Below are 25,717 nucleotides of genomic sequence, written 5' to 3'. Positions count from 1 at the left end.
TATATATTTAAATGTTTTTAGTGTAATATATTATTGTTATGTAAAGTTATTTATATTTTTTATTTTTCATAATAATATATTCTTCATAATTTTTGTCATTCTTGTTATTAGATGATTTATGTTGAATAACGATGATTAATCACACTAATGTAGTATCTGGATATAGATGTAAGTACTCGTCCAACATCAGAGCTACATCAATTGTTTTATCTGCATTCATAAATTGAAGAGCCAAATCCTCGAGTAGTTCCATAATCATGCCGTTAACTTTTAAATTTTCAAATGTTGAAATAAACAAGCTCAATTGCATGGGTTCTAAATTTCCATCAATTTTCATTTGTAGCAAGACGTGACTATAATTTAAATAAATAAATCGAATTAACTTTAATAGTCAATTAAATTCTGTTTTAATTTTCAAAACTCATTCATAAGTTATAAAATATAAATACTTAAGTGCAATTATATTAAACGTTTTCCAGGGAAATAAATGAATTATAATATATAGATTTTTATTTTTAACATTGAGAATACACTAATAATCAAAAATGTATTACAACTTATTAGTTACAACCACGATTTAAAATGGTAATTATAGATTTTATATCGTGGTTACACTTAACGATTTCCTCTACGTAAATGTACTATAATAATTATCAAGTTAAATAAACATTGTTAGATGGTTAATGATTAGCTATACAAATACATTTTAATATTTTTTAGTGAATGTAATTAAAAACTTACCCTATATCAAATTTTTGATTTTTTTTTTTTGGTTTAGTAACCCCCAAAAAATGAATTCTCTCTAAATATAATGCTTTCATATCGATGACAGGATTAGATTTCATGCCTGTATAAATGGCCACTTTAACACTAACATTTGGTACTCGTGTTTGAGCTTTTGATATTGCCTACAGTAAGTAAGTATAATTGTATTATTGTTAAAACTTATTACGAATTACATGCATTTATTTTGACTTACTTTTTCTAATTGTTCATTGACAAATACATGATTTATACTCAAAATCTTGAATGAAGTGGGATTAACTATACCGCTCAATATATCAATAATATCTTCATTTGTTAGCGGATTGTTGTTTAGATACAAATGTTCTAATCTGGTTGTATGGTTTATTCCTTGACCTAATATTTTACCAACATCACTGAAACTATACAACGATTTCAATTATTATATTTTATCTAATTTTAAAATTGATTAATAAAATATATTTCATATTAATCAAAGTGATCATTATAACTGTGTTATACATTTCTATATTCACTTATTCCAACTAAGATCCAATGTTTTTAAGCTTTTTGACTTAATCATAAGATTTTTAAATATGTTTGCACAAACTTCACCAGATATCCCATTCCAATCCAATCTTAAAACTTGTAAAGTTTCGTTTGAATCTCCTACTATAGTTCTCGTCAGAGCTGACAAGGCTTTAAGAAAACGAAAATGCTTATAAGTATTTAATTATTAACAATAACCAGATACATAATTATTCCATAATGCTTATCGGACCAGTTTCTTCATTCAACAAATTTCCAGATAAATTTAATTTTTGTAGTCTGTCGTTACTGTTTAAAAAAGAAATTATGTTTTTGACACATTCGCCTCCTATGTAGTTGTTACTTAGATCTAATTCCTGACAACAAATGTATTGTTTGAAACTGTTTTTATCTATAATAGAACATTAATTACTTGAATATATGTATTTTTTAGTGTGTTTATTTCTGATGCTTTCAATAGTTTTTGAAGACAAATACTGTTCCTAATATCATTAAAGCTCAAATCTATACTTCTTGGTTCTGTGATATCGTTTTCTTGATCAGTAATATGGTAGATAGCTCCAGATGATGGATCTGTTGATTAAAATTCAGTTGTTTAGATAAACTAATAGGTAATCGAGCTAATTATTCTTTTTTTTAAATTTAAATCGTATCTTAAAATAAATATAATAATATAAACATATTTTATGAACAAAAATAATAATTTATTATTCAATACAAAATCCACGGAAACAAATGTCAATTAAGTAATATTTGACAAATATTTTATACAGTCACATTTAGAAGACATCTTTACCGATAATATTAGCAGTAACACTAATATCACGATCTCTTAGCTTTATAAACATGCCGTTTCCATATTCTGCTATTTCCTGATTATCGTGATCTATAATAAATATTTCTGAACTATTGGTCTGTACACTTATATCAGATTCGTTCATATTAAAATCAAAATTCCCAATTTAAAAATTTAGTAGTTAGACTAGGTATTTAGAGAAAATTATGCGGATGATAAATTATAAAATAGAATAATATATGATTTCGTTATTGTCAAGGTTGGTATAGTAACACGTCGTCAATTATTATCCTTAATATTGTATGTGCTCCTAATAGACGTTCAAACTTTAACGTAATTCCTAATTAATTTTTTTTTATAAAGCATTTGATCCATTTTTGCTGCAAATCCTCGGAAGTTATGTAGTATTAAAAAGAACATTCTCTATATATTTTCTTTTTTTTTCCACGTAAAGAATAAACATAACAGAATAATTATTATTGTTTTTCATTATTGATAACTCTGTGAATAATAATAACCATAAAACAAAAAAATGAAATATTTTTATATTATGACTACAAAGGGTATGATTCCTAGCACGTTGATTAGCATAATTTTACGATCAAAATAACTGGCAGGGATAGTTGAACACTATGACATATAGTACTGTGTTGTAGTATTTGAGGACACTCGGGAATTGCTGTCACAAAATCTCGCTGGAGTGATACTCAAACCTCGGCTCGCACTAGTGAGCAAAAAGGGGAAGAAAAACAATTGAACATGAACATTTTTTTTTTACTCCCTATTTCTCTGACAGTAAGATTTTTGTGGTTAGTAATAAAAACTCTTATGAAATCTTTTATTTTACCTATTCATAATAACTTTGTATTTATTTTGATTTATAAAAAAAACACATAATATCATATTTACTAGGTACCACAAATAATATGTAATTTTTTTTTTGATCTTATCACTTTTCAGTATTTCTATACTATACTATGTTACGTAACAATTTTGGTAAGACTGTAGGCTGATCGTTTCAAACATTTTGAAATTAATTATTTTTCATTCAAATGTGTGATAACTTTATACTATTGGTACTATAAAATATAGTATCTAACACTCTAACGAAACAACTTCCAATGATCCGTTTTTACATTGCGTTCATCGTTTATGAAATAATGCTAATATATAAATAATAAACAATCACACGATGATGGTATATCTCATTAGAAAAACTGAGTCAGGTAGTCCAAAATTAGTAATTAATGCCCTTTCCTGCATACAACAATAAATTTTTAAATTTTCAAAAAAAGAGTATATAGTTTAAGTATTAGCGTACGGTGGTGAAGCTCTAAGTTTTAGGTTTAATCGAAATATGTCCGATTTGTCAAAATTGTATTTTTGATGGATTATGATTTTCAAAATCCCCCATCGCTCTTTTTTAATCCCATGTAATAGCACATATAGGTACAATGAAAAAGTTTTAATGCTATACAATATTTATTATTTTATACCACACCTGTGATTTTTCAATTTTATTGATATTGCATGCATGCATACATTAGCTGTGAAATATTCTGACATTAATTCATACGCATTGTTGATTAGAAATTGAAACAATGTGATGGGTTCTGTGCAGTTATGAGATAGTTCATTGATAGATATATAGGTACTTCACCTGATACTTTAGTTAAAGTGACGTAAGGCGTCCTTCAATAAAATAATTTCAGTTTGATCGACCTTGCGTAATCGTTTGAACTGGTTTATCTACATGTTTATATTTTTTTCGTATGTTTGATTATTGTGAGTATTTACAATTATTTTGTCCCGTACAATGAATGTTATCGTTTATAATTAACCTATGCAAAATATGATTTATTCAATCGAGGACATTGAATATAATATATACAAGAACATCATATAGCATTTATATATTATTTATTTTTTGTTTCAGTTATTATTGGCTAATTTCGACAATGTTGTATTTTGGCTATAACCGTGATTCAGTAATTGTATGTTAAATTTACGCATTCCAAATAAAATTTGCTCTGCAGTTTTTATACAATTGCAGTTCAGGGACGTAATTAAGAGAAGGGTGAGAAGGATAGACCCCCCCCCCCCAAATCTTTTATTTTACTGCTGATATTTTATACTTGTTGGGGTAGGTTACTGTATATGAGGATTACAGATTTCACTAAAAATATGTAATTCACTAACTACCAAACCAAATTCTTCATTACACCACTTGCAGTTCCTATATTGGTACGACAGTTTAAAAAAAGTTAGTATGAAATAAGGAAGTAAAATAAATTTAGACTAGACAATAGACATATTATTGTATAACAATGGATGTAAATGTTTAAATAAATAAAAAGTAAGCTCAATGCATGTTACACACATACACACTTAAATAACAAATGGCATTAAAGATAAAATCGATCTAGCATGAGCGATGAGCCAAATGAGTCATTAAATAAAAAAAAATACTTTCGTCGCCAAATCATTCAATTATAGTTGATTTGCAGTTACGATTCTGCTAACAAAAGAAGACGAAATTTTTCTATTGGCACATTATCAACAGATACAAAACAAGACATGATCGAAAAAAGTTAACCAACTAAGAATGACCGTTCGTTAAACTGTGCATTTGTTTAATAATAATAATATCTAGATTTAAATTTCAAGATGAATTTAATAAAAAGAAATATAATATAATATAAATAACTAACTGAAGTAAAAGGTCTGGTATATTTTATTACAATTTTAAAGATTTCACATTTTTTTTTACCTCAAATCATTTGCTTTTTTTAATTTTTTATAACTTCTTCTCCTTAAAAATTTAAAACAAAACATCAAATTAGGAATTATTTTTTCTTAACTTGGCATACCTACCTACACATTTTATTTTATTTATAATATGTATAGTATTTTTATAATAAATTTACATAAATTAAATACAAAAATATAATAACACTACCTATATACATATATATTTCATATTTATTTGTATTAATAATATTATGATAGTTACCTATATTATGTTATTAATTTATTAATATTTGATTGCATACTTTAAAATTGTATGATGTATAATATATATGTCTTGAATCAATTTAAATGGCTACAATTAAAAGATTATGGATACCTACTGGCATCTAAGAAAGTTATAAAAGTACACATTTTAAAAACACAATTATATAAATAATATGTATTGTTAACAGTAAGCAGCGAGTTTTAAAAATTACACGAATATTAAATATAAATAAATATTATTTTAAAATTTTTTCAAAAACCTATTTTCCATTATCAAAGCTATTTTGTTTGGTAACATATGTTTTATTCATTAGATATTTTGATCAATATTTATCCACTTAGAAACTCTGATATGATACTTTAATGAAATACAACGAAATTTCTGTTTGTTTAGTTAGGTGTATTATACAGAAATTTCAATTTCAAAACCGGATAACGAGTAACAACCAAGGTTTTCAACCAAAAAAACATAAAGTCAAATTAAATTTATTGTGCTCTTTATGCCTTATAGTCTATAGTCTATAATAGTATTATATTTTGTAATTTAGATTAGTCAGTACGACAATACTTATTAAGAACGTATTATTTATTATTCATAAAATTCGTCTATTACTTAATATTTTTAAATATTATTTTAGTTTTATTTTTAATAATTTAATATGATGGAAATCGGGTATGAATAAATCATTATTTATATAACTAAGTATATTGTACTTAATGTATATGTTTGTGAAAAATTAATGAATTAAATGAATATTATGCTTACTGTTTCCTTATCTAAAGTTATTTATTTTCATACAATCAAATTCGCATTAAAATATATATCTAACTTAAAGTTTAATTTTATATTTTTATTATTTTTTGGTGTACCATGCATTTTATACTTTCATAGTCATCTGATATATCAGCTGTATAGTTTTACTTTTATCCATTGCATGCATATACACTTATTGTGTGGTCTGTATCTACCTAATTACTTTAGTCTGTGTTTTATTTGCATAATTTTAGCATAAATTACGATTGCGCCACACGAATCGTAACTGATAGCATTTACTCGTTAAAAATCATTAAATTATTTCTACTCACATTTTACTCTTCCTGTGATTTTTATCTAAACCATTTACCATTACATTAGCAATACCTAATCTAACACATCTCATCCAAAACGCAACTATGAAGATTATTACCTATATAATATAATGTAATTTATCCTAGCGAGAATTTCCCCACACACACTACCGTTAAGTTTGTTTATTTTATAATAAATCACTTTATTGATCCGGGAGCTTTTTAATTTTTTAATTTAAGAGTATGAACAATAATTGTTCTGCGTCACTGTTTGTAAGTGTAATAAACATTTGGAAATAACGATTCTTTTATTAAATTTCCGATTTGAAATATTTGATAAAATTATAATACTGCTAAAATACCTTAAAATGGATAAAAATAATATGCGTAATTCAATTTACACGTCGATTATCAGCACGCCTTGTACCGTTTGTCGTTTTAAGAAGATTTATGTTGGGATTTTAAATCGAATAAAGATGTCGTGATCGGTGATCAAAATTTTAGTTGGAAGCATATTAAAAGTATTTAAGCCTATAAAGTGTATCATACAGTATAGATTAATTTCGATTTTCAATTATTAATCTTTATTAGTGAGCAATATTATTTTAATTTATGATTTATTATTTAATTATAATTAAACCGGGAATATTATAATATCTATGGAAATTACTATGCATTTTATTTTCATCAACTAGATTACAAGTTTACCGATAATCTGTTATCATCATACCGTAACATCGTTCTTGTGTATAAACAAAAATATTATAACATAATACATTATACATTGCATTATAAATTGTCTTTCTAGTAGTGATTTGAGTTTTACAATAGCATTGAAATCATTATTTTTTTTTTTAGTTTTATTCTGTAGTTTTTCGAAAATCATTTTCCTAATCTATCTTTTAATATAATATCTATATGTGGTATTCGCATTAATAAGTAACTTAAAATTTAAGAGTCATTATTTGATTTACAATGACGCATCGTCGATTTAAAATTATAAATTACAACATCTTTCTGCTGTAATAAACTCGCTCAAGTGGCTAATTTACAGACTGAAGACTTGTTCATAATGTATTATATAATTTATAAAATGATCTTAATGTATATAATGTAAAAAAATTTAATAATCATACCAAATTTAAATTGTCAACGCTATAAAATGAGTTTACACTCTATAGTAGGTACATATTATAAATCATAAGATGTGATATATATGTGTTTGTATAACAATGCCTTTAGTATTACATTATTATTTGAGTCTGAAACCGTACAAAATATATTCGATTTCATATTTTTATCGTTTTACCATATAAATTGTTAGTTTTAGTTTAATTCATTTCAAAAACAGCTGTAAGTATATAACTTAGAAGTACTTACCTTTATTCTATATCTATCTATCAAAACTTAGTTTTATATTCTCAATAATATTATAGTCAATATAATATAAACATATTTATTTTTATATTTAAAAACCAAAGCTGTCTAACCGTGCGTATATCTACAGTATTCACGTCGTAATAACAAAATCAGTAATACTTGACGATTTACGAATATCATCCTTCGACTTGCGTTCAAATTCATTTTCACATTATAACCACAACAGCGTTTTAAAACATTTTATGACCAATATCACGAAACTTGACTATATATTATTAAAATTGTTTGATTACAGTTTCCACAGACAAGACATTGGTGTCGACCACCACCACCACCACCACCACCACCACCCCCACCACCACTACAACCACCCGTCGGCCAATACCCCATGTCGAATGTACACTACGACAACACACTTGCGGCAATGGGAAATGCGTGCCACTAGCGTGGACATGCGACGGTGATGACGATTGCGGTGATAACACTGACGAGCTGCCAGACATGTGCAAAACAGGTAAATGTTGTAATGAAAAACCGTATAGAATTATTTTTGATATTGTTAAGACATTTGACCTTCTGTATGGTAGTTTGAGTTTTTTTTTTTTTTGAAAAAGCATTAACGATATTTCGTTGAGCTCAAATTCACAGGTCAAATCATTAAACTTGACGATAAAAAAATAACAATAATAAATACTGCAGACACGCATATTATTGTGTTCCTATCACCTACCTACTCTCACACTTATTTACGTTTATGATTATTATATCACCATTATGCTTTCTGGAATTCAAAGTGTGTATTATATTGCCGTGTGGCACTTAATTTTGATAATAATTATGCACATACCGCATTAATTTCGTTCGTATACAGTTTTCTGTATTACTTTCTAAAGGGCAGGGGAACTGGCCTAATAGTCATATAACGACTGCAGCCAAATCGATCAAAAATGTCTATTCTGCAGCTATTTTGTATCGTTGGAGGTCTTGGCTTGTTGCTCACGACTTTTGTTTACTTCAGTCGTATCATGCATAGCTAAGATAAGAGGTATATGTATAGGTACTGCTATTACTATGTAATGTAGTATTATAGTATATGTTATATACGTCTTAACTTTTAGTACGACGACAATACATTTAATACGCAGCAACAGCTGGAAAAGAGATTTCAAAATGTTCATTATTATATTATTTACCATACTGAAGTCGACCATTTATCGGTTGAAAAACGACAAACATCCGTGTCCTCGCGACCCACGGACAGGTCAAAATCAAAATCAGTTGTTGGCGAACTCAAACGAATAACAATAAGAATCAAATTTATGTACCCAGCCACTTATGTTGTGGTATAGGTAGTGACGTGTGATTGCGGGTGCATCTCTACGAACAAAAACCCTGCAGATTCGTTGAAAGTTCCGTCACGAAACTTGGTGTAAACCTGATTATTGTCTAGGTAGGTATATTATATTAGATCGTTTGCAGGAGTCTGGTCGATGCGTCGTTTATACAATATAATACTTACGGATTTTCGGTTTTCGCGCAGCAATGAAGTACATGATTTGATATATTTCGTGATTTTCTCGACTATCTGGTTACCGAAGACGATTAATATAATATATCATATTATCGTGTACATGTATACCTTGTACGTGCAGTAAAACCTACGACACACTATTACGTGTCCGAGTATCCGACCGATTGCCGTTTGCGAGCGCCGCGCCAGGGCAGGTGCGTTCTATCGTCATTGTTTATATTGTTGTTATTACCATTATTATATTATCGTGTTATTGTAGTACTATATTATCATTATGTTATAATATTATTATTGTACGCCAACAATACGTGGTGCGGCGGCGGCGTACGACGACCCAACAACGGCGGCAACGGTGACGGCGGCGCTATACGCTCGTGATCGCTGATTGGTCAGCAATGGGTCATGTGATATGGCGTGATGTCGGATCGGCCGCCGCGCGTTTATAGTGTGAGTGTACGAGTATGATGACGATGTGGTTTGTGCGTACGTATACAAAACTCGCGTTACCGGCGGCGGCGAGGAGACACGATATTATTATTGTACGCATTTTACACATACCTACCATCATTTTGTTATTGCGACAACATAAATATCGGGATAAAAATATATACTTCCACCATGCCTGTCGTGCACAAGTCCGACGACCATAACGTTTTTCAGATTTAAATAATTAAGACACGATATTATGATGTTATAATTTATTATACTTGTTCTGTCACCGAACTTCGGTGTGACTACGCAAAGCGCAGAAAGCGTCATGCGTCGCATAATCGTTATGTTAACGTTAACCTATATGGAATGTGTCTGCCGTTTTAGGTAATTATTTCCCGGTGAGACTAGACGGCATGTCTCCACAACTTTCCTGCCCAAGTCGCCCTGCCATTATGTTACCCGACCTCACAAACCTAAATATTGTACATATAAATCTATAGGTTTTTATTCTCGATCACTCTGTATGCACATGCTAGTCGGTACGGTGTTTAACACAATAATAATATTATTATAACATGCATTATTATCGTACATTATTCTATCGATTTTTTCGACACAGTTGGGCACTTAGCCGCCGTAACTACTAAATCCTATATTAAAATTTAATACTGTTTTGGTACTTATCTGCCGGAGGTCGCGTCGTCATAATAGTCCCAACCATAATCGTAACCGCCACGACCTGCAAGACCACCGAAACCCAACAATTCTAATCCATATAAATATTATATAATAATAACAAATCTACCAATTACCTAATTATATCGATATTAGATTTGTTATTATTTTTTTCTTCAGCTACACTTATCTAAAATGTATCTGGAGTACCCAAGAGACCAAGACGAACGTCCGTATCGAAGAGTAAGATGCACTCTTGCTACAGCTTCACTTAAATTATTATTATTTTTCGAGTGGTTTGATTTTTCTGTATATCCCGTTCTGCAGATAGAGCTGACCAACATCACCCGACCGAATAACAGTTGGTATAGGTATATTATTATAATAATATAATAGTATACTGTGATGTATACATGGGGGGAGGGTGTTTTGAACATCCTCCCCCTTAGTATTTTCTACTGCATGTATAGATGAATGAAATTCAAAAAATATTTTGATTTACATAATATTATTATACAAATATTTTTTTTATATAACCCTATCCATTAAAAATATCTTTGTACACCACTAATACACGTAAATATATAATACGTAAATATTAAATTAAATACGTAAAATGTACATTTAGATTTTAGAAACACATCGTATTACGAAATTTTAAACAAGAAATATAAGTTACTCGTCCAGTTCAAAAATTATGCATAGCAATACGAGGTATAATGTAAAATGTTAGGAAGCAGTTTTGAATATAATAAATTTTTCTTATAGTAAAAAAAAAGCCTGTAGTAAACGACCTCGGCTTCTAACCCAAGCAAGTTAATTTTTCTCTATAACATGTTTTAAAAAGAAAAAACATGGTATAAATAAAATTAATAAGAAACAATTTTTTTTTTTTTTTAATTTAAAAAAAATAATGTAGGTACCCAGGTACCATTATATAAATAAATCAACATTCTACATTATATAGTCATATTTTTATATTGGTCGTGTTTCGGATTTCATTATCTTTATTTTATTCGCATAGATTCGTAAATTCTTTGAAAATTGTGTAGTTTGAATTTTCACGATCCGGAAGTATCTATAGATACTTATAGAGATTACAAACACGTTAATTCATTAAAACGATTTGTTATACATTTATAGGGGTAAATGTGTAATTACCACAATTTGATTATTATACTGATCGTATACGCTTTAATACAATTATTTAATTATTTATATTTTAATAATATATTTAATATATTCATTAATAAATGAAAATAACTAACGGAGACGGGAATAAAAATTCGTCCGTTCTCGATTCATCATTAACTCATTTTCGTACGCATTGTGGTCTTATATAAATCAAATAATGTGAAAATGTGTGGGTTTAACGAGGCATCAGGCATTCAATATATAACTAGAAGATCTGACGCCTCATCTATAGTTTTCCGCTGATGAATAATTAAATCCTCTGTGGTACGGACCCACGCACGTACGTGTGAAATTGTTTGGCTATTAACGACGTGTTAATCCGTGTGTCTAATTGTTTAGCATCCTTTAGGTCCTATTTATGACGTACGCATCTGTTTCGTTTTGACGTTTAAAAAACGATTAAGGGATAACAACTACATTATATTATAGTGTATAATAAGATGAAATCGAAGCTCTCTGCAAACTTCTATTAATACATTTTGGTATTTATTTTTACTTTAATTAAAATATTATACTATATCAAAGTAACATATTATTATAAATATTTTAAGCATTAAGATTTTTTTTTTTTAATGCACCAGTGTACTGCACTATAGTTCCAAACACTTAATACCCAAAGACAACTAAATTATGCTTAAAAATAAGTAAGTTTATTAGTTTAGAATATTTTTTTTATTTAAATAGTTGACACTAAAATATTAAGTTTTCTGAAATTTAATTTATGCTGCTTTAAATTCGTTAATTTTTAATTTTTCTTACATCTACTTTCTCGGAAATACTTAATTAAACTAAGCAACTTTATTACTGCAATGCTCATAAATATTACTTTTTATTTTTTCATTAATTTATTTTTAAGTAACTACTAATTTATTTATTAGTTTGTTCTTTAATTATCACAAATTGTTTTGTCTTATAATACAATGACCATAAAATCAAATCATATAATTTTATGAAAATTCTAACATTTTATATTTTTAAAAACTACCTTCGTGATATAATAATATTATATTGTTTACTTTATAATATGCTTATTTTCTTGTTTAACTCAATATAGGATTACAAAGCTCTAACATATACATGGACATTCAAAATCCTTTGAATTTTAAATTTGAATATCTAATAAGGACTTTGCAACGTATGAAAAGTTTTTTTTTAATTATATTTATGTACCTAGTTTCAAATGAACAGTTATATATATATTTATTTTATAATTAGCATGTTATATTCGTAATTCCTTTGATGGTTTTGACTTATTTGACTGGTCGTTGATATACTTTGTATAACTCCCAGATTTGCATTTTGTGTGATATTTTTTTAGTTTTATCCGATAATATTCAAGTCGCTGTACTAATAATGTATTTGTAAGTTATATATGAAAGCCTTTTTATATATATATAACTATATAGTAAAAGTTACGTTTTGAATTATTTGTTTTTCTGGAAAAGTTTAGAAAAGTCATCGGTTATACGTGAAAAGTGAATATATGTATGTTATTGTATGTATTGTCTCAAAAGTTAAAACGTTTTGTTTTTATACCTTTTACAACGTGTAAGTATCTCGCATAGACATATAAATATTGTATCCTATTCGAAATTTGAATATTCTTGTATCTACTCGGCACGGGCGTTTACCCAGTGCGGCACTTAAATGGCTACGATTTAAAAATATTCCAAGCCTCCATTGATCGGTGATATTGGCGTCCGTTCAAAAGGGTCGGCGAGCCACTGGCTTGTATTATATTTTACCTTGTAGTCGTAAAGGCCTCTCGAAGTCACTCGCGGAAAGAAGTACCTCTCGACTCGCAAAGATATAATCGTTTGTAATTGTGTATAACCTAGGTCAATACGACAACACTTCACGTTTAATGAAAATTATATGTATTGTAAAATAAATAATGTAGGTACTTTATTCCTGCCAGTTATATGTATAATAAACAACAATTTATTTTTTTTGTTTTGTTTTGTTTCTCACCAGCCCCGGTGATTCTTAGAACAATTAAACCACAATTTATGACTTTTTGGTACCTATTGTTAGGGTATATATATAATATATATATGTTTTTTTTAGTATCTATACATAAAAAAGAGACCGATTTATATCTTCAGGGAGGTTAAAATAAAAATAAAAAAAGGAATAAAGAAATGTTTATTCAACCGCATATATTTCATGTCTAATCCCACGTTGGGCACCCGATAAACGTACCTATTCATTCTTTTATTCTTTTACTATATGCAGACAGTTTTTTATCTGTTTTTTCCGAGGCATAGCTATATATTTCACTGACGCAATCTCGATAAGTACGAATAAACAAGGTGATTTTTAAACGAAGCATTCACGGATCTTATGGTAATTTTATGCCTAACTTTTATGCCTATATATAATGTAGGCGGATAAGTAGTATAATCGATGAAATATCTTGTTAATATTTGATGTCTTGCATGACGTGTGGTTATTATAATTTATAATTATTAGATGGCTCGAATGTGCATTTTCATACTATTTTACATTAAATAATAATATACCATATACTATATTAGGTACTATAATAATTATGTAAGTACACTGCAATTCATTGTTTTAATTAATATATAGGTTATAAAATATATAATGTACACGTACCAATTTTCAGACTGGAACAAATAAACAGTAAATTTATTTTTGACAGCAAATTTAATACACTCGTAAAGCAAAGATATGAAGTAGCTAAGTTTATTTTTTCTAAAAAAAAAGAATTACAAACGATTACATGATTATAGATTTATGACCAAGTCGTAGCTCTTTTAATCGTTATCCATATTATATTATTAGCTCTACAATATCGAGTTATTTGTAGTTTGGGTATATTTCCGTCGCTTTTTGCGACGTTTATCAAAATGTATAATAATATATGAACAGTTACTACTCCTTATAAAACCTCTATGTTGGTGGACATTAATTTTTTCGGTCCAGTAAAATGATACAATTTTACTTATAATCATGATTCTGATACATCGAGCACATCATGCTATGTGGTTTTCAACGAAGATTTATGTGTTTAAACCGTTTTGGGATAGAAAAAAATATTCGTTTAACAGATAATTGTAGATCATAATAGCCATTATATTGTATACATATGAATGTCGATTAAAATCCTATTATCCGTAGGTATTATATTTAGCACAAATCACAAAATCAAAAATACGAACTGAAGTTATACCGAAGAATATTTTAAAATATTAAATCAATGAGTCGTATTTTAAACATTATTCTAAGCAAATTAGATTCACCCTAAAATTGTCACTGTTTATTGTTGAAATTAGAGACTTCCCCCTCAAAAAATCATAATCAATATAAAATATTAATCCAATTTTTGTTCCAATCTGAATATATAAAAGATCAGAACTATATCAAAATATAAATCACATATATTCATAGTCTATTAGTCTATATACATATATACAATATACACACATCATATACATTATGCTATCACCCAGTAATTATGCCACTATAGTTCAAGGACGTATATCTAAGTGATCGACGACTGTAAATAATATATACAACAGATGACACTAATTTAGAGTTATCGTATAGAGATTAAACAAAAAGTAGCACCAATTTGTATAGTGAGGTATATGCTGCCGCAAGGTATTCGATTTACTCAAAAAAGTTACCTATCTATAATCTATGAATGGGCGTGATACTGATTAGATAATTGGTGTTTTCGCGATTTCCTATAGAAAACAACATTATATGTTTGTTAATTAATTATTAAAAATTAAATCAATATTTTTTGTTCTATTCTAACGTACGGTTCGATTGATGTAAGTATATATGAGCAGCTGAATAGCTCGTAAAACTTTTTCAGTTTGTTGTTCGTTACCTCCGAAAACGTGTTGTAATATAAATTGGATTTCGAGCGAAACGAAAGACGACGATTATTATTATAGCATCGGAAGGATATAATAGATAAATAAAAATTTTTTGTGTATAAAATTTATTCGGTTTTCCATATACACACATAGGTACAACTCATTACTCAACTAAATTGAATGTATAATAATGTCTTAGATGCGATAACGAGTGAAAAGGGTATATTATTGTAATGTTTTGTTGGTTGTTGCTGAAGAACATATTATTATATCATACGCCTTATGGTAAATTGTCACGGAATCCATTCTGACATTCTGTTATGGTTGCTTATCAAATATACGTATATCTGGTTGTTATCGCGCTACCTGTTTTAATTTGACCTTTGTATTCCGTAGTGACTATAATATATTGTTTTGTTCCGGTATCCATAACCCTTCGTTGGATCCCTTATTAATGGGCCACTGGACCACGGTGTACAATAATAAATGAAAACTTTGGGATTTATCTCAAAAATATACCTCCAGTTTTACCCGTACAATGAAAAATATTATAATCGAAAAAGTAATAAAAGCAATGAGAATGCGAATCTGAATAATATATGTATAAAATTATTGCATGTATGTTAGGTATACGTATTATTTTTTTTTCAAATTTAAACAGTGCAGTTTTTGAACCTGATATTTGAAATATAAAATTTATGACGACACGGTTTTTTTTTTGTCCGTCAATGTTTCTATCAAATTAATTTTCGATTATCAAATATTATTTAGAATTCGTCATTTCGTTAATTTTTTGTGTGTTCTTAAAAAAAAACTACCATCGAATTCAGTATAATACTACTACTATTTAAAATTAAAATAAAGTATTTATTTATTTCATATATAAAATGTGGATAAGTGTGCAAAATATGTACTGTATAAATGTACGGATTAAAAAAAAAATATATATTTATCATTGAATGATATATGTGGCAGTGTGTATGTTATGAGTCATAACTTATGACTTAGGTACTGTAGTATCAACAATTATGAACATAATATGTAACGAACATTTTAGAAATAAAAATATGGCATGAACATATAAATATTATTCTATTTTAGTATATACTTCGGCTGTTCAGCGTAAGTTGTATCATACATATACATATTATAATTATAACTGCAAACATTTCCAATTTTTCGCTGGTTTTATGCGGTCGGACAAATTATTTCCGGAGTTTCCAGGGTTACGTGTTCATTAAGGCTGTCGAGGAGTGTATATTGAGAAGCATATATTATACTGATATACGGTGCTGTTTGGGTCTCGTAATGGTTTATAACCAACGAAGCCATCACCTCGTATGACCCTACGCAGCAATACCTATACATACCAGTAAAGGCATAACGCATTATGAAGGTGTTAAACCACTACCTGGTAACGAGCAATAAACCCACCCCTAAAAGTCCTCGACACTCGGACCGAAATCTTGGCTTTGTACTTGAGCATGACGTACACTTAAAATTTTATATATTTTCCCGTCGAATCAAAATATCAAATCTTGACGGGTTTTCGTACCACACGCGGCTCACTGCTAGATTATACCTAGGTAATCTACCTATGCTATGTCCTCTTAATAACAAACTGTGGCGTATTTAGGGGGGTTCAACCCCTCACCCCTCTCCAGAAAATTAATTTCCCTATACGCCACTTTCAACAAACGGCATGAAATATGTATGAACAACTTTCTAATAATACTCAACGGATTCAGTAAGATCTCTTTTTACTTTTAAATCGCATCTACAATATTATATGCTTCCGGTCCCATCATCGGATTTCCCGCTCTGAAATCTTTCACGTGATATAATGATATTATAGGAATAGGTATATAATATTATGTATATTATGTGAACCGAATTGAACTCTGTTAAAAATAGTTTCAATATGTTATCATAGGTCTATCAGAGGGGCGTGTCCTTATATTGTTAGATATTTCATTCATTTTATTATTAAACATTGAATACCGATTGTGTGTTATCACCTTATCCGCAGCTGCTTTGGACTTCAGTTCGTATAATATATTTACATTTTGGTGTTTTGACTAATTAACTCCTACACAGCATCATTATTAACTTTCATAATAAACGTCGAGATGAGTTTGAATTTTTTTTTCTGATACACTTTAACCCAATATCGTCGTACACAATTATTCTCGATGCGTGATTTTTATTCATTTTATTGTTATTATTATTTAGCAATTTCTGTTACGATTATTATCATCGACCGGGTATAAATTATAATTTAATAATAATGATGTGTTGTTGTCTAACCGTTATTACTATGATCAATTAGAAACATTAATATTTTTTTTTATGAACTCGCACATGTGTCCAACTACTTGTGGTAATCAATCGGATATAATACATTATTGTAATAAAACAAACAACAATATGATTATGTGTATATCAATGTAATGGGCTTGCTAAATATTTATAATTAATAAATTTGCCCTTGGAGGTTGTTATATTACAAAGACATTACTACAAGTACCACTAGACTATAAATAAAACATAACCAGTAAACGTTTATAGTTTTGTATTCGACAAATGAATACATTTTCCGGAAACTTAACAGTAAATTTAATTTTTTTTTTCAACGTCGTCGTCGATGTATTGAATATCGATAAGTATAATACTTTTGTTTATATTTATTATATTAGTTTAATATTATTATTGTATCGTTGTTTTAGGCACCATAAAATAAAATATTCCACTAAAAGTATTATAATAATATATGTACTTACGTATACATGTAATATCCTAATTAACCTTTGAAATCATTAAGTATATATGACCTAACACAAGAATATCACTCGAAAAAATAAAATGACTAAATTCATACACATATGTGTAAGTCTGAATAATTAGGTGAGATGTAAATGTAATCATATCATATCAAATACCTATATTCCATTCAATAATGCGGAATATTATTACGAAATTACTGTTCGACGGACTTCCAGTTTTAGTTTTGATATTTGATATTTGATTATTTATAAAGACGTTATTATATGTTTATACTAATAACAACAAAATTTTTATTCTTAAAATCTTAAAAAGAAAAATGACATTTCTTGTCTTGAGCCAGTTTTTTTAGATTCTGAACGAAGTGATGAATGTATTGATTTTACAATGATGTGTGTTTTTTTATTTTTTTTGTGTCTGTGTACAGCATAACTAGTCGACATAATGCTTCGATTTCAAACTTTGGGTGTGGTTTCCAATGTAAAATTGAAGATCCTTGGTGCATTATAGAGGTCAAAAGTAAACATTTTCCGACAGTTTTTAAAAAAATCGAGAAAAACAAAAAAAAATGACAGAAAAACGGGAATTTTTACGCAAAACCCGTTTTCGACCAAATCGATATTTTTATATGGTTGTTATTCAAAAACTAATCACTGTAAATATTTGAAATTTTCACCAAATGTTAATGTTAGTGATATATATATACAGTTTAATTTTCAAACATTTTCGACTTTTTTTGAGTTATTTATAGACCACTGAAATTTTCGATTTTTTTGAGAATTTGTTTTTGAAGTGTCAGTAAACAAATGTTGGATGATCAAAAAACTTGAAAATTTAATACACGGTTCCTTATGAGTTGTTCTTATTGTAGCTAAAAAAAATTAAAAATCGTAAGTCACAATTTTTTTTTAATAAGCGTTTACAGTTCAAAATTTTACAAAATCTGTCGAAAACGCGAAAATTTGCAAGTAATTTTGAAGTTGAAAAATCATAAAACTTTTGCGTTTATAACTAAGGATTAAAAATATAACACTAAGTTTTCTATAAGTCGTCCTTCAAGTAGCTATAGAGAAAACTCGAAGCATCATTATAGGAAAAATTTTAAGTGCGTTTGAATTTTAAATTTTTACGAAATAGCGTAACGATAACGATTTATCCTCAAACGATTTTAAATATTTGTTATTATTCAAAAAGTATAAGTCGTAGATATTTGAAAATTTTATCAGTTATTTAGATTGGCGTTTTCTTTACATGATTTAATTTTCAAAATATTTTGACTTTTTTTGAGATATTTACAGACGACTGAAATTTTCAATTTGTCTGAAAATTTTTTTTTTGAAATGTCGATAAAATTTTTTTGACCCTATCAAAATATTTGAAAATTTAATACAAAGTTCCTCATAAGTTATTCTTATAGTGATTAAAAAATTATAAGAATACATAAGCACAATTTTTTTTTATTATAATTTGAAGTTCAAATATTGACTTAATACGTAAAATTTACGGCAATTTTCAAATTATCTTAGATCGAAATTCATAAAAGTTTTTCTTTTAATTCTAAAATTTGAGAATTTAATACAAGGCTCATAATAAATTTTTACAATAGCAGTTGAAAAATAAAATAAATGTATAGCCACAATTTTTTTTTGACATGTATTCAAATTTTAATTTTGACAACATACGTAAAAATCACAAAAACTCGTAAATCATTTTATCCTAGAAATTCATAAAAAATTTTCCTTTTAATTTTCCTTATATATGACAATATTAAAATATAATATATCCTAGACTGACAAATCATCTCCGTTCAGAATCGTTTTTCGTATACAATGATACCTATCATTGCATTCAAATTTAATCCCATCCATTACAGTAACCTACTGTACAGCAGAGTGACATCCACGACTTACCCGCTTTTTTTTTATTTGGTACTCTTGGAATACAACTAATGCGCAGAGTGGAGATCAATTGATCTTGAAAGATCCAGCCGAATTAGATCGATATTTTCTGAGGTCGTTAACGCCGTAAGCGAGCTATGAAAGGTATGCGACAAAATACACTGCCGATGTGATTATTCATATCATACCATTTGACATTTCTGCACGCAAATTGTTTTCGGAATGTATCGTTTTCGAACAATAAAATTATTATATTCGACCGTGACAAATGTTAGTTTCTGGCGCCTGTGCCGCGGAAGCGTTCTCCGAGTTATTAATCAGGTTTCGCCCGCGCGATTGCAGTGAAACGTTTCGTCCCGGAACGAAACGGAAAACTTAACACGCATAAAAATATAAAATATTATACGTTATTGTGTTCCGCGTAATATTTCACACGCCCAGAATATTGTATTATTTTATTATTATTATTATTATTATGTATTGGGCGCAGACACCGCACCATCCTATGCACAGGTGTGCATGAATGATCGCCTATACCGCAGCAGCCGGAGTCGAAAATGCCCATTGAATACCTAACGCGATCGACCACGCGAATATTGTATCTACATAATATTATGCGCATTGTAATATTTTAATATTATATAACATCATGAAGAGAAAGAGATGCGGAAAATAACGGTTTCGCGAGATTTTTGTGATTTTTTTTTTTGAGGATTTTACTGATATTTTCCACGTACTATCATCTCCTCCTCGCGAGTTTTTAACGATTTTTGACTGCGTTTTAATTCAAAACACGTGCGCGTTAGGCGGTGGAGGGGGAGGTGCAGGGTGAAACCGGGGATCGCGAGCGTGGTGTATAATATTATTACAATTAAAACCTAAATGAAAAACGGCGAGTGCGCAGTATAATATTATTTGTACACCGGGTGGGCGAGCGGGTGGTTGGCAGCGGTTCGGACAAGACGAGCGACGCGCATTTCGCGTCATAAAAACCCGCGGAGAGGTGAAAAACTCGCATAGGTATATAATAATAAAAATAATAACACCAACAATAATAATAATATAACGTAATACGATCACGCGCGCAATGTAATCAAATTACTGCGCAAACATTTTCATTTGATTAGACCATTGTGTGTGCTTTCAATTTCCCGGGGCTCGCGTACCCAAGACGGTAATTATTATAATCTGAGTACCGTGGGCCCAGCGATAATACAATATTTTGTACACACACACATCGTCGACGAAATCTCGCAAAGACATCACATCATAATATAATAATATGGCAAGCTGATGCGGTACACACACATCGTGTATACCGTCGACCGCGTATACGGTATACGACAGCTATACATATATAACATTATAAAATATATAGTAGGTACTAGCTGATCGCCGTGCCCGTTAAAAATACCAACTATATATTATGATTAAAAATTTACGTTTAATTCGTCGTTTGATGCCCGCGGCTAGTCATGATGTTCAAAACTTCCCGTGGACTTACAAATTTACAAACACTTTTGTAAACAATAACGAACAGCTATAATTAATCAATAATCCACCTCAGATTTCAAACCAATAGCGATTACCTTATACGATTGTATATACCTCGAAAAATATTCGACATTTATAGTATATTTGTCGGTGAAAAGATGGCGAAACTATATTGTACTTTTTAGTATATGGTCATCCTCTTAGCCACGCGACTTTATTGAACTAAATTTAACGTATGCCAAAAACCTATTCCACTATGTACTCTTTCGTTAAAAAAAAAAATCAAAAAGAAAGATCTGATAAGTGGTTCCAGAGTTTACCGCGTACAAAGATTTTCATTTCACATTTATATATAGTTATATTATATAAGATTATACAATGCACAATACAATAACGAGTATATAAGTATTTATGGTATATCATTTTTTACGAAAAAGGTCACCATAGTTTTCAGCGACGCGTATTACTTTATCGTATAAAGTTCTCGTGTGTACAGTGCTATAGTTTCCATCATCACGACCGTATTATTTGAACTTTTGAACCCACTCGTCCTTAATGCGCACTTATCGTTGCTAATTTTGAAAATTTTTTCTAATATGTAACGAAATAATTATTTGCATGAACGCCGGGCCCCAGTGGGTCCATGGGTCCTTCTGACCCCCCTCCCCCTTTGTTAAGCCAAAACCTATTTTAACACGATAATATCGAAACGACGCATGTGTGTGCGTATGTGTGTGTGGTCATTGGAGGACGACCGTCGTAGCTCATCATTATCGCTTGCCGTCCATTATTATTTTATGATAATTTTCCGTTTTCGTTTGTTGTTTGAATGGGAATATTTTGACGCGCCGCGAGTCATCCTCGAACGATGCTCGTTCGTAATTCTAAATACCACAGTGACATTATTAGGTGGTGTGTAGTATATTATGTATTATTTCACTATTATCACGATTTACGACGATGATAAAAATAATTATAATATTTAGATTGTGTTTTCTGCGGCACGCCTGTTTTAAATTCATAGGCTTCAAGAATATTTATGTACAAATTATTATTGTAGACCATAAATTATTGAAAAACGCGTATGCTGTGAATTCTGAGTGAAGCCATCACGAATATAATATTGATTTTACAATATTTTGTGCTGTTTTGTGTGTGTGTGTGAGTGTGTATCTGCAGAAGACACTTTTTCTAGTGGAAAAATGCTTTTAACTTTGGAGGTGGTTTCTGATGGCAATTTTGTTTTTATTTAGGAGGGTTTCAATATATTTTAAAATAATTTAACTCAAAATTTACTTTTTACTGGAGAAAATCAAAAACGAACAACCGTTGTGGATATTTGATATTTTGACAAAATGTTTTTATTAGCATTTTCCATATATATAAGAATTTTCAAAATATTTTGTTCAGTATTTTCGATAAGTGGCACTAGTAAAAATATCGTTCGGTCAAAAAATCTGTAAATATAAAACACGATTTCTCATATAATCTTGTTCTTGATGTACCAATCAAATAATATCGGAAATATAATATACCTATATAGTCACAATACGCTTTAAAGTTTAAATTTCCACGAATTTTGTCAAACATATAATACCTTTTTATATAATAATTCATGTCTGAAGTCTGAGGTACGATTTTTATTAGTTTGGTTGTAAAATATCTCGCAATCGACTCATCAACGGACGATTATAATGCGCCTATTTATCAATCCGATGACGAAACTAAACTCGCAGTTTTTACATCATTATCATTATTATCGTAAATATCATATATTATGTTATTATTGTAAATCGAAATTCTTTGCTGAATATTTTACATTTACGATCAATTAAAACAACATAATAATAATAATATGATAATTATTATTATTGTTGTTGTTGCTGTTATTACCGTTATAAATTGCGCATTATAATTGGTACCGATTAAATAATACATAATACATATTTATATATATATAAAATATTAAATGATATTTTTTCTTTTGGACAATGTACTTATTCGCCCGCCTATATCGCCTATTGTATAATTATTATATCTATATGAATACGTCATAATGCGTATAACTTCAGAATTTTTAATTGTACCTAATGCAACTGTAAGTACAAACATGTTATGAAACAAATTAATGGGAAATACAACATAGTATAGGATTTACCAGTTACAATGGTCAGGTTTTATTTCACAAAGTATAAACACATCACATGAAATTAATTCAAAAATAAATACTAAAATATAATATGCGATGTACTGCAATCATACTATAACATGATATCCATTCACCCGAGAAAATTTTTCCACTACAATATTTATACATTATGTAACATGATTGTGCTCGGATGGATTTGTAATTAATAATTAAAATTCCACTTGTTTGTAAATATTGATTACAATTTCACAAATTAAATTAGAATAGTTTGTATTTAAATCGGCAACAAACTCCATACACTTTTTATCTAATTAAAATGTCATTAATTATTAGAGTAGGTATAATCTACTTGTACGTTAAAATTATGGAATATTAGTACCTATATAATATATATGTAAACAATTTCGTATTGTAAAATTTATTTAATTTAAATTGTATTGCAAAAATAATTTATATTAAAGTTGAAACAATTAAACAAACAAATTTAAAAAAAAAACAATATGTTATATGGTATTCATTATACAGTCTTTACTACTAATTTACTATATCAACGGTTTCCAATTTTTCACTAATTCTTTCATAAACGTACCTATACCTATCTCTGATTTAGAAACTAGAAATTGTAAGAACACATATCGAGTTCGAATGTTTATTTTCATGTTTTCTTACCCAACGAGTTTCACGAGGCAAATAATAATTATTGTGAGCATATCGGACTGTTTAAGATTCAATCAATATCAGTTATTTATACTGCGTTAGAAAAATAAAATATACTATAGCATTTACACAATACTATCATCGGTTTTGTTTGTTTCATCGTTTTAATGTCTATCCACTGGATTTAATAATATGAATGAAAGAGATGAGTAAATTATATATAAGTGTATACGTACTATATTAATAAGTGATATAAATGATTTATTCTTAATAAAAAAAAAATTGTTTTTCTTAACGTCATCAACATTGCAACTGTTAGCGAAGTACATTATATATTTTTATGGTAAACATCGTTAAGTTTTAAAAACGAAACCCTGTAGAGCGTTAGTATTAAATTTTATTTTTTGATATACAAGCGTAACATACATAATATTATTATTATCGTTATTGTACTTACACAAATACCTACGGTGAAAAATTTAGTAGAGATTTATCGTTGAAATACAAAAACTCGTGGTGAGTTTATCTTTTATAGCTCATATTATATACAGGTCGGCGTGTATATATATATAAATATAGGTGGTGCATGGAGCTCGGGCCGCAGACCTTTGTCATTTTAACCATCGTAGGACCCTTTCTTTCTCTCTCTCTCTCTATATATATATTATATATATATTGCCACAATTCGGGGATAAATACATTTAGCTTCTAAATAGGTGCACACAATGCGTATCATCATATACGGAGGCATCTGGGAAAAATTCCCAGGGAAAGAGGTAAAAAAAAAAAGATAAGAAAGGTCTTAAACTCTTCATCGTTGCTCATAAGTCATAACTTTTCATTTATCTTTTGTAAGCTCGCTTGTACTCAATGTAGTTTTTGAGCTTTTATTGCATATTTATTATTATTTCCCATGCCATCGTCAAAATATCATGTTGTTTTTTATATAATATATAAAATAACGTTGTTGTTCATTTGCATTACAAAAGTTGCTATGCACAAAATGACCTTCCGGCATCGGCCGATAGCCAATGCTGTTAAACCGTTACAGATATACAGGGTAATTCTTTAAGCATGCTCACCCCCTTTTTTTCATTAATAAATTATGGGGATATTCAAAATCTGATTTTTGGAACCTTTGAATAAAATCAAAGACCATACTTTCAAATTCTTGAGATTCTTTGTACCACTTAAGGAGTGTCCTGTGGCGATATAAACTTTTGTTTTTCAAAAGAGAACTCCCCTTTTTTGCTGCAAATTATTTAGTAGATAATTTTTTTGAGAAATTTGATTTAAAGACATCAAAATCCTCAAATAAAAAATATCCGCTAAATAATATATAGTAAAAATTGGGGTATTCATTTGAAAAACAAAAGTATGTATCGCCACATGGCACCCCTTAATAGTGGTACAAAAAATCTGAAGGATTTGAAAATATCGGGTCTTTGAGTAGATATATCTAAAGACTCCAAAATCAGATTTTGAATAACTTCATTATTAAAG

The 25,717-nt window shown here is 28.9% G+C and overlaps 2 protein-coding genes across 7 annotated transcripts in view; one reads left to right on the top strand and one right to left on the bottom strand.

Annotated features, from left to right (window-relative positions):
• Positions 1-25,717, top strand: part of LOC107164333 (very low-density lipoprotein receptor-like) — an 85,959-nt gene that overhangs the window by 12,808 nt on the left and 47,434 nt on the right. For all 6 annotated transcript variants that reach the window (XM_089221462.1, XM_089221458.1, XM_089221461.1 and 3 more), the window contains exon 2: positions 7,848-8,066. In XM_089221462.1, the coding sequence (XP_089077588.1) occupies positions 7,848-8,066 (219 nt within the window). The remainder of the gene's footprint in view (positions 1-7,847; positions 8,067-25,717) is intronic.
• On the bottom strand, positions 52-9,236 carry LOC107164330 (uncharacterized). The gene is made up of 8 exons (XM_089221463.1): positions 9,072-9,236; positions 8,746-8,998; positions 1,706-1,866; positions 1,526-1,649; positions 1,281-1,443; positions 980-1,166; positions 742-908; positions 52-353 (listed from the first exon to the last, which is right to left on the bottom strand). The coding sequence occupies exons 2-8, from the start codon at positions 8,786-8,788 to the stop codon at positions 140-142; spliced, it is 1,059 nt and encodes a 352-aa protein (XP_089077589.1). The 5' UTR covers positions 8,789-8,998; positions 9,072-9,236; the 3' UTR covers positions 52-139.

This window comes from Diuraphis noxia, unplaced genomic scaffold, assembly GCF_037042655.1.
Source record: "Diuraphis noxia isolate RWA-SAM2 unplaced genomic scaffold, SU_Dnox_SAM2 contig0002, whole genome shotgun sequence".
NCBI lineage: Eukaryota > Metazoa > Arthropoda > Insecta > Hemiptera > Aphididae > Diuraphis > Diuraphis noxia.
Note: the sequence above shows the minus strand (reverse complement) of the source record. Positions and strands in the feature narration are given on the sequence as shown.